At 40.8% G+C, this 14464-nt stretch overlaps 1 protein-coding gene across 6 annotated transcripts in view; it reads left to right on the forward strand.

Annotated features, from left to right (window-relative positions):
- SNX9 (sorting nexin 9) overlaps positions 1–14464 on the forward strand; it is a 66860-nt gene that overhangs the window by 48279 nt on the left and 4117 nt on the right. For all 6 annotated transcript variants that reach the window (XM_021390446.1, XM_021390442.1, XM_021390441.1 and 3 more), the window contains exons 13-17: positions 2144–2221; positions 8911–8987; positions 9709–9798; positions 10412–10526; positions 11900–11991. In XM_021390446.1, coding sequence (XP_021246121.1) covers positions 2144–2221; positions 8911–8987; positions 9709–9798; positions 10412–10526; positions 11900–11991 — 452 coding nt within the window. The remainder of the gene's footprint in view (positions 1–2143; positions 2222–8910; positions 8988–9708; positions 9799–10411; positions 10527–11899; positions 11992–14464) is intronic.

The following is a 14464-nucleotide window of genomic DNA, read 5'->3' on the forward strand; positions in this document are numbered from 1 at the left end:
CCCGATTCTTTTTTTCTTTTTTTTTTTTTCTCTCCTATCTTGTCTCTTCCTTCCTGCAGATATTTAGGGTTGCAGAACTTCACACCAAGTCCCTATGACTGCCTGGGCTCTAATTTCCTAGTCCACAGCAGTGTTCAGTGTTTGTGGCCACCACAAGGCAGCTATTAAAGGAAGCAGGTACTACAGCTGAGAATCATAATAAACACTTCAGGGCAGGCTGTAGTGTCTGACTACCAAAGACCCATTATATAATTGTCCTCTAGTCTACATTTTTTTTCTTTCCTTCCTCCCCACCCTCCCCACCCTGACCTTTTTAATTCTCACAGAGAATGTTGTCCCCAGACTTGGAATGTCTCCTGAGCTATCTCTTCATCACTATCTAATCTTACATTGCAGTTGAATATCTGGAGCTGATTAGCAGGAATGGGAAGTGTAGGAGCACAGTCTCTTCTGGTAGTGATTACATTAGCACCTGCAGGATATGGTTTTAGTCTCTTTACATTTCTCCACTTGATGAAGTATGTTTCTTTCCACACATCACTGACCCTCCTGCTGCTAATAATAAAAATAGTCTAAATCTAAACTCTCTTACCTCATAAAGCACAGCTCTAACATTGTTCAGCCCTCATTTCACCAGGGGATCACTGGCAATTCTGGGTGGAAAGTAAGGGGCAGAGGAAGGAGGAGGGCCTGTCAGCAGAGACTAGAACAATAGCACTTCTTTGCAGTCGCAAAAAAAAATGAACAAAACGCCATAGTTAAGGGTTGGCTGTGACTTGTGCTACAGTAGAAATTCATTATTCTGTTCACTGTTAAAATCTCTCTAAACTTATGACATTAGCGCTTTAGGGATGTAATGATTTTTAGGTATGTAATCATTTTTTACAGTGGTCACGGCTTTTAATTAGCTTGCATAAACACAGAAAGTCAAATGTGATTGGCAGTTTTAACATGTAATTTTTCAGACATTCATACTGAATGGAAAAAGGAGAATAGTAAAATCTGGACTGGAAAAACTGAAGAATTTATATTCCCTGTCATCTCTAGTCTGAACTCCTAATCGGAAGTATTTTTGGCACTTCATGAGCAATACTTATGTGCATTCCATTCCATAATATTTAAAAATGACTGACAGTGGAAATGTCTAAAATGCAAGTGAAATAAAGATGTTCTTCACTGAAGTTACCACTGGAATGAGTTAAAACTCTTTTTTTTAGCCATTAGTACTCTGAATGGTACCTTTTCCATAAGAAACATTAGTTTTCATAAATAATCTTACTCCTGGGAAATACATATATATATATATTTTTTTATTTTTATTTTTTTTTTACTACAGAAGGGTCTCTGAAAATCCAGTTGTTTGTAATGGTAGAGCAGCCAAAAACTGCTGTGTACCCTCATGAGCGCAGATATTTGACAACTAAAAGCAAATGTATTTTTTTCTGTTCCTTACTACTGTAGGTTATTTAAAACAACAGAAACAAAAAATAACTGCTTTCACTGCTCAGATTGCTTTTTAGGCCTCTGGAGTGGTGGTAGTCAGTGTTAGTAATTAACACATACTCATAAATCATTTTGTTGAATTCATCTTGAGGAAGCAAATTATGCATATATTTTTAATAAATGGACTTAAGAATCCAATTTTATAATTCACATACTTTCATCAGCTTTTATTCCTGGATAAACTTGGTTTATCCAGGAATATCCATGATTTCAGGAGAGTTTAGGTATTGTAGGTCTATAATCTAATCTTCTATAAGCTCTCTTTAAAATATTAGATTTTTGCTCCACATCACCTTCCTTATAGAGGAGGGTGAAAAAAATTTCACTGCACACATAAGTTGGAGAACTGAGCTTAGGTGTGCAGTGAAATTTTTATAGCATTTGCACGCTGTTCCCCAGCTGTTTGTGGCCTTCAGAAACACAACCTGCGAGAGCTTTATCCAGTTTTGAAACTTGTGTAGCAGGGTGGAGGGGGTGAGAATGTGATTGTAAATGTTTCACTGCTAGCAACAATGTAAAACATCATTGGTTTTGACATCTGCTTCTTTCAAGTTTTGGAAATATTGCAAATTAAGTAAGATTAAATCTTAAAGATATTTGCTTCTGTTTCCCTCTTTTCCCATCCCTTTGTCCCTTTCAGCACTACCCAAGGAATACCAGAAGATTGGAAAAGCACTGCAGAGTCTGGCACTGGTCTTCAGCACTAGTGGTTACCAAGGTACTTCTACAGTTTCATTTCTACTTTAGTTAGCAAAAGATATTTCAATTACATCGTGCTATGTTTGGGGTTTTTTCTGCAAAGATCTTGATGCTTTCCTCTCTGAATTTAGATGTCAGTCATTTTTCTGGAAAACTACCAAAACCTTGTTTCTCCATGTTTATTATGGTTGGTTTTTTTTTCATATTTTAATCTGCAGTTTTGTTTTGTTTCTCTCATTTTGGAATCATGCGCCGAGTTGGTAGTGGTGGAGTTTAGTTTGATCTCAGTAATATATAATCTAGTCACTGAGCTAACCGACAAAACATGCTGTAGCTTTTTTTTTTTTTTTTTTTTGTGGCCTTTTTCTGTCATATCAAAGGAAAGGGGAGGAAATGCAGCCTTGAAAATATTTTCTGCAGAACTATTGTGTGCAACAGCAACTCCACACAAGGATGAAAAACTTACTACAAGATTTTTGTATGCCGTTAATTGGGGTGGAGAGTTGGCTGCTGTAGCCTTTCCCGTCCTTTATCCTTACTTCTTCAAGGGCTCTGAAACAGAGTTTGTCACACTAGGTATGAAAGCTGTAGGAGAGAAATTGAGGGAATCAATTGCAGTTTATTTTTGCAGACTTTTCGAACTTCTCCATAGTCTGTAAGTCAAATTTAAAATCCTACTTTGGTATGCTGAATTCCAGTTATTTGGAAAATATTTCCTCGTATCCCAAAGAGAGCTAATGGGGGATATTCTCTCTGGGATTCTCAGGTTAAATACAATTCTTCTTCCTATATTTTATAGCAAAATTGTTCTCTTCTAAAGCCTTAAAGGTTGATACCATAGACACTTCCTGAAATCTTTCTATTTTAGGACTTTTAACCAGTAACTGTTTGGACTGTAATCTGTTCCTTGGTTTGCATTCTTAACACTTTTTTTCCCCATAAACCATGTATTAAAATGCAATCCATTTTGAAACTCAGGGCTACTGATGCTGAAAGTACTGCAATGCAGCTTGTAGTTTGTTTTCATCTTTGTCCTGTACTTCAACAGGATGATTGCTTATTTAGAATTAGAGTGTAGCAACTTGCTGAAAATGTTACTTTTGTGTATGACAACCAAGTAGAGGATTTGTATAGTTATGTACATTCAGCATGGGTTAGAAAACAGTAAATCCCATTCAGATACAATCTGTTGCAAGAACAGTCCCTCTGAATAAGAAAGTGGGCAGTGGAGCAGGAAACCAGCATGGCTTAGCAAGGATCTACAGGACAAACTGAGGGCAAAGAAAGGTACATACAAATTTTGGCACAAGGGCATGTCACCTGGGAAGAATACAGGGATGCCGTCCAGACTTGCAGACGTGGGATCAGGAAAGCCAAGGCACAGGCAGAAGTGAACTTGGCGAGGGATGTTAAAAACAATACGAAGACATTCTACAGGTACATTGGCCAGAAGAGACAGGCCAAAGTGAGTGTACCTCCTTCGGTAAATGTGAAAGGAAAGTGGGCTTCAACAAATGAGGAGAAGGCTGAGGTACTGAATGAGTTATTTGCCTCAGTTTTCACTGGCAGCCAGGATTCTAATATTTCTCATGTCCCTGAACCCTGCATCCGTAAACCTCTAGATGGGAACTGGAGGAGTAAATCCCCCCCCCCCACTGTGAGGGCAGAGCAAGTCCGAGACTGCCTCACGAGACTGAACGCGTACAAGTCTATGGGGCTGGATGACATGCATCACAGGGTTCAGAAGGAGCCGGCTGAGGTGCTTACTGAGCTGCTCTCCATCATATTTGAAAAGTCATAGCTGTCAGGTGAGGTCCCGGATGGCTGGAAAAAGGGTCACGTCACTGCCATTTATAAAAAGGGAGCAAGGAGGACCCCGGGAACTACAGGCCGGTGAGTCTCACTTCTGTGCCTGGGAAGACCACGGAACAGATCCTCATAGATGTCATGCTAGGTCACATGAGGATGTCACTCTGTATGATGGAGTAACAGCATCGGTGGACAAAGGGAAGGCAACTGATGTCATTTACCTGGTCTTGTGCAAGGCCTCTGACATGGTTCCCCACCACATCCTTATCTCCAAATTAGAGAGATGTGGATTGGATGGGTGGACCACCCAGAGGACAAGGAATTGGTTGAAAGACCTCAGACAAAGGGTGGTGATCAATGGTTCTATGTCCAGGTGGAGGCCGCTAACAAGCGGTGTCCCCCAGGGGTCTGTCTTGGGACCAGGTTAACACCTTTATCAGTTACACTGATGATGGAATAGAGCACACCCTCAGCAAGTTTGTTGATGACACCAAGCTGAGTGGTGCGGTTGGCACAATGGAAGGAAGGGATGCCATTCAGAGGGACCTCAACAGACTCAAAGGGTGGGCCTGGGTGAATCTAATGAGGTTCAACACAGCAAAGTGCAAGGTTTTGCAATTGGGCCGGAGGAATCCCAGGCATCTATACAGACTGGGAGGAGCAATCCTTGAGAGTAGCCCTGCAGAGGAGGACCTGGGGGTCCTGGTGGATGAAAAACTGAACACGAGCCAGCAGTGTGCTCTTGCAGCGCGGAAAGCAAATGGTATCCTGGGCTCCATCGGAAGAGGGGTGGCCAGCAGGGACAGGGAGGTGATTGTCCCTCTCTACTCTGCTCTCGTGAGGCCCCACTGGGAGTACTGAGTCCAGATCTGGGGCCCCCCGTACAAGAAAGACAGGGAGCTGTTAGAGAGGGTCCAGAGGAGGGCCACCAAGATGATCAGAGGGCTGGAGTACCTCCCCTACGAAGATAGGCTGTGGGAGCTGGGCTTGTTCAGCCTGGAGAAGAGAAGGCTGCTGGGTGACCTCACTGTGGCCTTCCAGTACCTGAAGGGAGCCTACACACAGGAGGGGAGTCAACTCTTTACAAGGGTAGATAATGGCAGGACAAGTGGAAATGGTTTTAAGTTGAAGGAGGTAAGATTTAGGTTAAATATCAGGGGGAAGTTCTTTACTATGAGAGTGGTGCAGTGCTGGAAGTCAGCTACCGGTAGCTGACTTCTAGCAAGGTATCTGGTATGTCAGTTCGTTTGCAGTTTGTATGGGACAAATCTGTTGTCCTTATCTCTTTTTTCAGTGCTGCCTGCTTGCTCTGCAAAGCCTTGTGTTAAATGTCTGCTGCCTTCTCTCCTAACTTCAGTCTAAAATATTTAATATAGCACCAGTCAAGATACTCCTGTTAAGCTGATTCACTCTAGCTGTTTTTCTTATGCTGCAAAATGAGCCTTATCGATTCATTCCCACCCACAGAGCATATAAGGAATTTGGCTCCAGTATTTGCATACATGAGGGTACTTAAAACTATTAATGATACACTGAAAGGTTTTCCTGTAATTTGGCCGCGGGCCTCTGTACTGTCCAGTCTGTCTTAGGAACAAGTGCTTTGAAAGTATGATCTTGGTCCAGAAATATATATTGGAAAGTTCCAGAATATGTCTGGGAGTGTCTTGCAGGCTGGCATTAAGTTGCCCATCTTATTGCATCATATGATGATCTGCGGTTAATGCAGCCTTAAATAGCGTGGCTTCTTTTATGTGGTGCCAAATGCTATGTTATGTCATTCCACTGTAGTAAAACTTCCTAATCTTACATCACCCCTCAAGAATTTTCTTAGGCAGTTGCATGTAAGTTTCACAATTGTACCAGGTATCAGCAGGCACATCTTGCCTTCCAGGCTGCTTTAGTGCTGAACATGGCAAATCTCAGATGTACTTTCCACCAAAAAAAATCTTTCTACGTGTTGTTTCCTAATACATCAATCTTCCTACTCCTGGATTCTCTTAAAACATGCTTTGAGGGGAAAAAGTCACTTCTTGACAAAAATTAAAAAAAAAATCTGCTGTTCTAATCAGAACTTGTAGAATATTAGTTCCCTCAACATGGCTGGTGTATTCCCTTAGAGGTGATTGCTGTTGGCATCTGCCAACCAGCTAAACTGCTAAGAGATACTCTGCTAAACATCTCCGTAATACTCCTCACACTTTTCCATCTTCCTTCGTCTCCCTGTGACAGCACTCAGGCCTGTGAAGCAATGAAAATAGGAGTTTCTCCTCATGACTGAGTTAAAATATCTGTAGAATATTATTGGCCGTTTTAACTGGTCTTTCTACAAACATCTTTAATCAACGCTTTGAAGGCCTTTCTGTTTCTCTTGGGAATACAGGTAATGAACACTGCTTTAATTGTGTTGTAGATGCCAGCAGCATGTGGGCCTTCTGTTTTTCCATTCATTAAAGAGCATCCTGGTGTACGTTTCCACTAGGACCTGGGTCAGCCTTCATAGCTCAAGTTGAGCGGCCCACTCCCAGCTTAGTATCTTGCACAGTTCTTGAGAGGATGAGAATGTTAGAAACATGGACTTGTCCAAGTAACAAGACTCCTACCAAAAAGTCATGCTGACAGCAGTTAATGGGAGCAGTGTGCTGGTGGAATTTGAGTTGCTCTGATGTGTGAGCATGTGAATTGCATGCAGTAACTTCAAAAAGGTAGCTTGATTTAGGGACTGACTGACGGAGCATGGCCTGACTCTGCTGATATGTATTCTAAATTGAGGGGTGCAGCAAGTGACAGATGAAGTCTGACTCTTTAATACTGCTGTGGCATGACCTGGGAAAGAGATTGTAGAAGACAAAGATGCAGTGTGAGGAGCTGCAGATATTATTCTGCCACTCACGTACCTGTCTATTGTTGTGATCCACTGTCTGGAACAACTTTTACTTAAGTCATTAAGGGTACACTTCCAGAGGAGAGTGAATGCCTCTGCTCTTAGTAGAAACTCCTAATGCATCCTGTTCCTTCTATAAGCAGCAGACTCTGTGCTCCACTGCCCTCACATGAAAAACCTTGTGTTTGGAGGGCTTATCTTTGTACCTCCAATGTATGGAAGTCCCTTGGGTGAGTTCTGCACAGAAGCAGGGAGTTTTTCTTTTTGCTTGAATACATGTACTCTTCTTCCTTTTTTATACTCGGGTAGGAAAGGTCATTTTTCTTTTTATGGCATTGCAAAATGAACAGCAATATCTAGACCAACCTGGCTTCTCAATCAAATTAAAACCACACCACGTTTTGTCCCAGAAATCTAGCAGTTGCCTAAGCAACAGTTAAGCTAAACTCAAGGTTACTTTTGCACAGACCTGTAGAATTCCAAAATAATGAAATCACTTTCCTCCCAGAATGAAACTGATCTCTTAAAGTCTTTTAAAGTTTAACAAGAAGAAGATAACTTTTGAATTGCATACCTTTTTGATCTCTCAATGGTATTATTGTTGTTTTTATCCTTATTTTATCATAACAAGCTTAAATAGGAGAAAAACAGCAGTTTCTTTAGCAGTGTTTGTATTGCTGGTCTTACTAGCTCTTAAGATTACCAGCCCTCTGTCAAAGCTTTTGGCATCATAAAACTAGTCTAATGGAAAGTAAGAATTGATTGATAGACTTTAAGCAACATTCAGTCATTACGCTGTTTCCTCTAGGACACACTGAAATAAAAGAATCCTGTATGGTATAAAATAATTTGTTAAAGATCTATGTTGTGGTAGAAGAAACTATTTTAATGTTCAAATCAATCACTGATGAAATTGACATTTGGTAATTTTCAGTTAAGTCAATGATGACCGTTCTATAGAATAAAAACACAGTGTTCTTTAAAGGCTATTAACTGCTGCCCAATATCAAGGTGTGTCTGAAAGGATAACATTTTCATAAGGTATTATTTGATAACTGCAAATTATACTTTCCACCTTCTCTACCTTGATTTGCTTTCCATACTGTTGACTGCGTGCTTTGGACAAAGTAACAAGGACAAAAAACAAAACAGCTGGTGTTTTGGGAAGGTGAAGTGGCATGAAAAAAACAAGAATGTAAGGCTTGTTTCTATCTTTGTTTCACATAGTCATGTCCTGATAGTAATACAGTGTTATAAGTGCTTGTCATGTTGTCTAGCTTAGGATTTGTGGTGATGTTTGTATTTTTAGATGTAGCTTCTGTAGCCTTTTATTTATTTCACATGATGATGAAAGTTAGATGCTCATTCTCAAAAGCAGAGATTCTTACTGAGCTTGGAAATGTGGTACAGGAGTTCCCTAAAAGCTGAGAAAGATTGTTGGCAATGAAAAAATGTTAGCTGGGCTTCTTTTTCCCTCTCATTATTATATCATCATCATTATATCATAATAATTATGATCCAAGACTGCTGGAGAGCTTAAGGCCAGTATCACTATTCCATAGGGCATTATGGAGAAAGTACTGCTTGTCAGATATGAAAATAATTTGTTAAAAAAAAACCCACAGAACTGTAGATCTCTCTTGAGCACTGTTGGTTTATCTCCTAGAGTCACCCTCCTCATCCTCCCTTCCTTCCTTCTTACTCTGGTAAGCTTCCTGATGCTCCGTGTGGGGGAATACCTGTATATTTAAATAACATGTATTTATGAAATGTGGAAGTGAATGGTGCTGGTATGGTGGAACAGTGTATAAATGGTCCCTTCAGTATTCATTTTTGTACAAGATCTTAATGGTTTTCCTTCTTTAATGGTATAAAAACAATGTTTTTCCAACCTCTCTATTATTTCAGGTTATGAAATGATGAGTAGGCTTGTATAATTATAAAAGAATGTATTTCAGAAACTTGCCTTAAATCAAGATATGACTTTCTGTAATTTAAATGCTGGTGTTTACTTTTAGGGGAATCTGATCTCAATGAAGCAATAACAGAAGCAGGAAAAACCTATGAAGAAATCGCCAGTCTTGTAGCAGATCAGGTAGAAGCATTATGACACACATTGCTCACGCTGACATAGCATGTACAAATACATCACCTATGTGGATCTGACTATTCTTTCTCTTTTTCACTTGCTAAAATGTAACGAATGCTAATGCTGCAGACCACTTAAGTGATTAATATTATTAATTGTTGTTAATCACTAATATTACTATTAATACTTTTAAGTGCACCCTCATCAGGCTGAGAGAGCTGGGGCTGTTCAGCCTGGAGAAGGCACTGGAGAGACCAGAGAGTGGCCTTTCGGTATCTAAAGGGGGGCTGTAAGAAAGAAGGGGACAGACTCTTTAGTAATGTCTGTTGTGGTAGGACAAGGGGAAATGGTTTTGAACTAAAAAAGGGGAGATTTAGATGGGAAATAAGGAAAAAGTTTTTTACAATAAGGGTCACGAGGCACTGGAACAGGTTGCCCAGAGAGGTGGTGGATGCCCCATCCCTGGAGACCTTTAAGGTCAGGCTGGGCTAGTCTCTGAGCAGCCTGATGTAGCTGTAGGTATCCCTGTTCTTTGGAGGAGAGCTGGACTAGATGACCCTTTTTTATGGAAAAACTTGCAAAAAACAATTAAGATTTTCATTTACTTTTCTCTAGTCTTTCCTTCCCTTTCTTCCCCGACCTGTTTATTGGCTTCATTATTTCTTTACTGTGTCTGTGATATTAATGTCACGGGTAGTTTTAATAATACATGCACTTTGTTTGTTAGCCAAAGAAAGATCTGCACTTCCTGATGGAAACAAATCATGAATATAAGGGATTTCTTGGTTGCTTCCCTGACATCATAGGAGCTCATAAGGTATGTGAGGGGCCTTTCCTTTTAAGAGTTGGGTGGTGGGAAGACCTGCATGGGGAAGAACAAATGTTATTCCAACAACATAAGTAGGGTTTTTTTTGAATGTTGTTTGCCATGAAGAGGAAAGTGCAGTATAAATCTATTGTTAAAGAGGAGGCATTTCTTTTTACCGCTCTTGTTTGTGACTTGAGGGTTTTCCTGAATCATGTTATATTGCAATGAATTGTAGTCGCTTGGAAAACAGTGTTTGTTTTCTGAATATTGTATAGCATGCAGACAAGATTCTACAGGCATTTGGTAGTTTGAAGCTTTTGGTGTCACCTGTGTCAATCAGCTGAATTTTGGAACCTGATCCTTTTGTCTTCTCTGTATATATCTTTGCTTATTACTGCTTTTACCAAACTCATTTTCTTGGTTACCACGTTTCTGCCTGTGCTTTAAGTCACATCTTGTAAGCCGTTAAGACTCCTGAAAGCAGTGAAGCAAAATAACAAACTTATCAGTCATTCCGTGTTTATAGTGTGCAACATCAAAATATGGCTAGTGGAATTTTAGATGACTGTGAAGACCTTTAAGCTGACTACTCGTTTAATCTTTCTTCGTTTGGTTTCTACAGGGAGCGATAGAAAGAGTGAAGGAAAGTGATAAATTAGTCGCAACCAGTAAAATAACACCACAAGACAAACAGAATATGGTGAAACGTGTGAGCACAATGGCTTATGCACTACAAGGTAAAACAGATTTGGAGCTAAATGGCAATATTGTAGAGCTGAAGGATTTTTAAGTAGAAAAAGCCTTGACAAAGAGTCTTTGTTCTAGCAGGGATTGTTGTTACCTGTTAGTTTTCCTAGAATTACAGCTGCTTTCCTGCCTCCCTTTTTTGTGTTTTTCTTCTTTTGTTTGTTTTTCTTTAATTATGTTTCCAAAACATATATCTCCTGCTATAGCAATATGACATCCCAGGCTACTAATTCTTTCATTTTGAAATGACGGTGAGTCTCAAAATAAAACCATGAGCCTTGGTGCAGGAAGCAGTTGAGCACATGCATAAATGTTTTTCTGATACAGAGTTTAATCAGACATGATCCAGTTGAGTATAGAATTCTTTTAGATGAGACTTAATTTCCTGGATGTTCTTCAAACTTTTCCTCTTTAGGTTAGAGATATTGCAAATATGAGATTTTATACACTGCACCTTAAAAAATGGGAAGTGAGGAGTCAGGGTTCAGTCCTGCAGGATACCAGACTCTAAAATGCATCCTGGTACTGCCCACAATGGGATTGCTCATTGCTGAGTGCTTTATCTTCTTTTAGCTGACTTGAAGCTAAGAGTACTTAGTATTTTACAGGGAAAAGGCAATGCAGCACACAGAGCCAATTAAAGAACAAAAATCTCCCCCCTTCCTTCTCCCACCTTTTCTTCCTGAATGCAGTGATGCAAAAGAATTGTACTGTTTAAGTGGTAATCATGGGAAAAGACCTCCAGGATGGCTGTTGCAGCCTTAAAATGTTTTTTCTCTCTCTATTGATATCTCAAAATACGTTTCGCTTATTTCAGCTATATGCGGTGATCTGACAAAAGATGCAGAAAGTGTTGAAAGGAATGGCTTCTGTGATGTACTTTCTCAGATTCCTTCTGAAACATTCAGTCAAGAATGGGTCAAACTACTGGCTGGTTTTAGTTTTCTTGAATTAAATGTTTACAGCTGTTCCTTAACTTATCTATGCCCTTGGAAATCTGAATTCCCAAGCCGAGTATGTTTGAAAAACTTCACAATAGAAGAGTTAACCGCAGTAGGACAAAATCCTGTTTGTTTTCTGTATCAAATCTTTGTACACCTGAGTACTGTAACAAGAAACTGGCTTTACCCAGAAAGTGTAGGTGCTTCAGCAGTGAGTATTTGACACCCTATCAATTCTATGAACAGTTCCAGCATAACTTGAGCACTGCAGGCAAAACAGATTGTGGAAGCATGAGAATAGTACATGTACTGGCAGGGCTGGACACTGAGCTTGTTGCGCAGTATCTAACCTGAACTAAGGGAAACCTTTCCGAACTATGAACACTTCTCTTGAATGATTTGCCTCCTGGATCTAATTGCAGCTGAGATGAATCACTTCCACAGTAACCGGATTTATGACTACAACAGTGTCATTCGTCTTTATCTGGAGCAGCAGGCACAGTTTTATGAAACGGTAAGATGGAATATTTCAGTGCCATTTTCCTGGCACATACGGTACCAGACATTTATGGGAAATACTCGTTGTATTTAGTCATCTTTCTGTATGAACTTCTCCCAGAGAACAATATTTGAATAAGAATTGTAGAAGGGAGGGGGGTGAAGCCCACATGAAAGAAGAATGAGTTGACATATTTCCTTACAGATGCTATTCCTGTGTGCTATGTGATATTAGACCTAAAATACAGACCTTATTGTTGCTAATTGGTAGCTTGGTTTTTCTAGTTGTTGTCAGTTTCATTTAGTTTTCTCAATGCCAGGACTGAGGTTACAAAGAACTTGTTTTAAATTTGTGCATGCAGATATTACCAAACTCAGTCCTGAAAAATGCTGTAAAGAAAACCTCCTGCAAAAACAACAACAAAAAAAAAAAAGACAACAAAAAACTCATTTGAGTGAAACTTTTGTCCTCTAGGGTGGGAGGACAAAGGGAAGCTTCTCTGATTTACAGTCTGATGTATAGATGTGTGGGGTTGCGAATCAGTGATTTGGTGACTTATTAAATATGTTAACTGAGCACTTCATCTACAAGCTTAGTCCTCATTTAACATTGTTCTTATGCATGTTATTCTTTTTATTTTATGAAGTGCAACTTGAGAACAAATTTTCTCATCTGATATGCTGGTAAAATGTATGAGTCTGAGTATACTAGAAGCTGGCTAGAAGTGGCACTTCAGTGGTTATGTTCAGTTGCTGAAAGCTTCAGATCCCCTATCAGGTCACCTTGCTCAGTTTTTCTGTCTTGCCTGATGCAGCCAGGCACATATATTTCCCTTAAATTCCTTCTGTCTTTTGTCCCTATTTTTGACCTCATCTGGTTGCAGCCTTGACAGTCTCCTTGTACTGATCTTCCCTCAGCACAGGGACCAGATCTGTGTTCACACGCAGGGTGCTGGCTACCACGGGAGCTGTGGGAAGAGCCCATCTGTTCTGATGTGTGGCCCTATTCCAGAAGTGAAACGGATTTCATGAAAAGTCTGGCTATGTTCCTACAGTCCCCCTGAATTATGGGTATCAGAACATCATTGATAACTAAATCTTCTGAGTAGCTAGGTCTCCACTGAACTTAAGGCTTGTGGAACAACCAAGCTTGTGTGGATTCACATGGAAGGAAAAGGTACCTCTTCAGAAAGTAGTATTGCTTCTTTCCTCCAGCCGAACTACAAATCAGATCTAAAGCAAGCAGAAGGGTGATGATAACATGGAGTAAAGTAGCCCCCTGCCCTCCTTGTCTCCTTAGGAATGGCTGACAAGCTTCTAGCATAGCATCAGTCTACATTCAGATGTCCAGCAGAGAGAACTTTTGGCCAAGTGGTTGGATTTCCTGAAAGCTATGCACGATTCAGTGGCTTTTACAGTGCATAATGCATTGCTGGATAACCTAACAGCAGGGATGACAGCATTGTCTGCAGTACTGAGGGGTGAAGGCACAAAATGAGCAAGGCAAAAAGTATGTGAGTGAGCACAAGTGTCTGTAATTGAATGCTTTGTGAATCCTATGTATATAAACAAACAGAGTTCATAGAACCATAGAATGGCGTGGCTTGGAAGGGCCCTCAAGGACCATCAAGCTCCAGCTCCCCTGCCGCAGACAGGGCCACCAACCTCCATATCTAATACTAGACCAGGCTGCCCGGGGCCCCATCCAACCTGGCCTTGAACACCTCCAGGGACAGAGCATCCGCAACCTCTCTGGGCAGCCTGTTCCAGCACCTCACCACTCTCTCGGTAAAGAACTTCCCCCTGACATCCAACCTAAATCTTCTCTCCTTCAACTTAAAACCATTTCCACTTCTCCTGCCATTATCTACCCTTGTAAAGACAAGCCCATCTCCCTTAGCCTGTCTTCATAGGGGAGGTGCTCCAGCCCTCTGATCATCTTTGTGGCCCTCCTCTGGACCCTCTCTAACAGCTCCCTGTCAGCTTAACAAGAGTATCTTGACTGGTGCTATATTAAATATTTTAGACTGAAGTTAGGAGAGAAGGCAGCAGACATTTAACACAAGGCTTTGCAGAGCAAGCAGGCAGCACTGAAAAAAGAGATAAGGACAACAGATTTGTCCCATACAAACTGCAAACGAACTGACATACCAGATACCTTGCTAGAAGTCAGCTACCGGTAGCTGACTTCCAGCACTGCACCATTCTCATAGTAAAGAACTTCCCCCTGATATTTAACCTAAATCTTACCTCCTTCAACTTAAAACCATTTCCACTTGTCCTGCCATTATCTACCCTTGTAAAGAGTTGACTCCCCTCCTGTGTGTAGGCTCCCTTCAGGTACTGGAAGGCCGCAGTGAGGTCACCCAGCAGCCTTCTCTTCTCCAGGCTGAACAAGCCCAGCTCCCACAGCCTATCTTCGTAGGGGAGGTACTCCAGCCCTCTGATCATCTTGGTGGCCCTCCTCTGGACCCTCTCTAACAGCTCCC

This window comes from Numida meleagris, chromosome 3 (genome assembly GCF_002078875.1).
Source record: "Numida meleagris isolate 19003 breed g44 Domestic line chromosome 3, NumMel1.0, whole genome shotgun sequence".
Classification (NCBI taxonomy): Eukaryota; Metazoa; Chordata; class Aves; order Galliformes; family Numididae; genus Numida; species Numida meleagris.